The sequence below is a fragment of the Sardina pilchardus genome, chromosome 1 (genome assembly GCF_963854185.1).
Source record: "Sardina pilchardus chromosome 1, fSarPil1.1, whole genome shotgun sequence".
Taxonomy (NCBI): Eukaryota; Metazoa; Chordata; class Actinopteri; order Clupeiformes; family Clupeidae; genus Sardina; species Sardina pilchardus.
The window spans coordinates 29,733,717-29,736,216 of NC_084994.1; the positions used below are offsets into that span (position 1 = coordinate 29,733,717).

General features: G+C 49.4%; 1 protein-coding gene across 1 annotated transcript in view; it reads left to right on the top strand.

The window, feature by feature from the left end:
- Nucleotides 1-2,500, top strand: part of LOC134087453 (spectrin beta chain, non-erythrocytic 1-like) — a 64,345-nt gene that overhangs the window by 19,931 nt on the left and 41,914 nt on the right. The window contains exon 2 of the mRNA XM_062540961.1: nt 1,644-1,795. Coding sequence (XP_062396945.1) covers nt 1,644-1,795 — 152 coding nt within the window. The remainder of the gene's footprint in view (nt 1-1,643; nt 1,796-2,500) is intronic.

The following is a 2,500-nucleotide window of genomic DNA, read 5'->3' on the forward strand; positions in this document are numbered from 1 at the left end:
TGTGTGTGTGTGTGTGTGTGTGTGTGTACGAGTCAACGGCTCGCTCGCCCTTGGCTAGGGTTTTTTGGTCAGCAGATGCCTTTCCTTCGCCTTCACAACGGACTCGATGTTTTTGTTTGCGTTTGGCACAAGACCTTCTCCATTATCATACAGGTTGCACCACATCTAAACTTTGGCTGTTTCCCTATCTTACATCTCACACACCCACACACGCATACACACAGACACAGACACACACACACACACACACACACACACACACACACACACACACACACACACAACATGACCATTAATAATTTGACATGGGGTATGTCTTGGAGCGGAAACAGCCCATTGCAGTTTGAACCCTCACCACCTCTGTGGCTAGTGCTCGACTCTTTGTGTCGGTCAGGAAAAGGCCTTTGCCTTGGCCGGTGTGTGTGTAGAGGGTCGTGGGTGGTGTGTGTGTGGGAGGGTCTGGCCCATGTGTGTGTAGAGGGTCAAGGAGGGTGTGGGTCTGGCCAGAGTGTGTGTGTGTGTGTGTGTGTGTGTGTGTAGAGGGTCGAGGATGGTGTGTGTGGGGGGGGGATGGTCTGGCCGGTGTGTGTGTAGAGGGTCGAGGATGGTGGGGGTATGGCCCAGTGTGTGTGTGTGTGTGTGTGTGTGTGTGTAGAGGGTCGAGGATGGTGTGTGTGTGTGTGGGGGGGGGGGTCTGGCCCAGTGTATGTGTGTGTGTGTGTGTGTGTGTGTAGAGGGTCGTGGATGGTGGGGCTCTGGAGGAGGGAGAGAGAACAATTGAATCAGATGCTTGCGTCTTTGCAGGGACCAGGAATGCAATAACAGGAAGATGGGCTGGACTATAAATAAACACAGCCCTTGCATACACAGGACCCCTCTCACACACACACACACATGCACACACTCACACACACACAAATGCACACATACACACACTCAAATACACACATACATACACACACAAAGAAGGGCGAGTTCATTCACCATATAGATTTAATTGACCGCAAGTTGACAATGTTTGTGGTAACAAACCTCTTATATCTAAAAGCCAATTTAATTCCAAAGATATTCTTTAAAAAGCACAGTCGGTGTCAAATATTACAAAGCCGACTTTCTGCAAACTGCATATTGAATGGACGGTGACGCAACATTTGAATAGTGTAGCCCTTAGCGAGCAGGTAGGGTGTTGTTTGTTGGTCACACACCTGAATGAAAGGTGTGTGTTTGTCCGCATGAGTACCACATGCGTACCTTCGCTTCAAAATGCGTTTGGGATGTATGTAGATTAAGGTGACCAGATGTCCGAGACCAAAAACCGGGGACATGATCCCAAAAATGTGGGCAAAAAACAGGGGACCGGGGAGAGCTGGTCACCCTAATGTAGAATGAACTTTGACCCCCGTCCGCATGAGTGCCTTCGCCCCAAAATGTGTTTGGGATGTATGTAGATTAAGGTGACAGATGTCCGAGACCAAAAACCGGGGACATGATCCCAAAGATGTGGGAAAAAAACGGGGACCGGGGAGAGCTGGTCACCCTAATGTAGAATGAACTTTGACCCCCGGAGTGCCTTCGCCCCAAAATGCGTCTGGGATGTATGTAGAATGAACTTTGACCCCTTGCTCTGTGTGTGTTTCCCTCAGATGAGCGTGAGGCGGTGCAGAAGAAGACCTTCACCAAATGGGTGAACTCGCACCTGTCGCGCGTCTCCTGCCGCATCACCGACCTCTACATGGACCTGAGGGACGGACGCATGCTCATCAAGCTGCTGGAGGTGCTCTCCGGAGAGAGGCTGGTGAGTGTGTGTGTGTGTGTGTGTGTGTGTGAGAGAGAGAGAGAGAGTGGATATGTTGGAGTCAACGGAGTTAATAGGTGAGTAGAATAGTATCAGTGTGTGTGTGAGTGTGTGTGTGTGTGTGTTTCTTCTTGTGTGACAGTTGTTCTATGTGACTCTGCAACAGTAATCACGGCAGCAAAACAACTTGAATGAAAGGGCAATTGAGGGAGAGAGAGAGAGAGTGGGAGGGAGGGCTAGATGGAAATTGAGAGGGATTTTGGGAGAAAGACAGAATTTGCATTTAATTAGTCTCCGGCAAATCCTGCAAAGCCACTGGTCACGGTTCACAGAATTCTGGCAACATCATGACACATTACGATTCCTCTTGTGATCTAGGCTAAAATGATTTGAAAAAGCTTGCTTTAAACATAACCTCCCCTCACACACACACATACACACACACACACACAAGCACGCACGCACGCACACACGCACACACATACACACACACACACACACACACACACACACACACACACACACACACACACACACACACACACACACACACAGAGACACACGCACCCACACACTTATCCTGCACACTCCAGCTATTATTACCTCCTACATCTTCAGAGCAGATTTGACATGCCCGTGTTCATTTTTAGCGCAATCCCACCTCGCTGCCATTCAATTCCTGCTCTTCTGGAGGATGACTCAGCT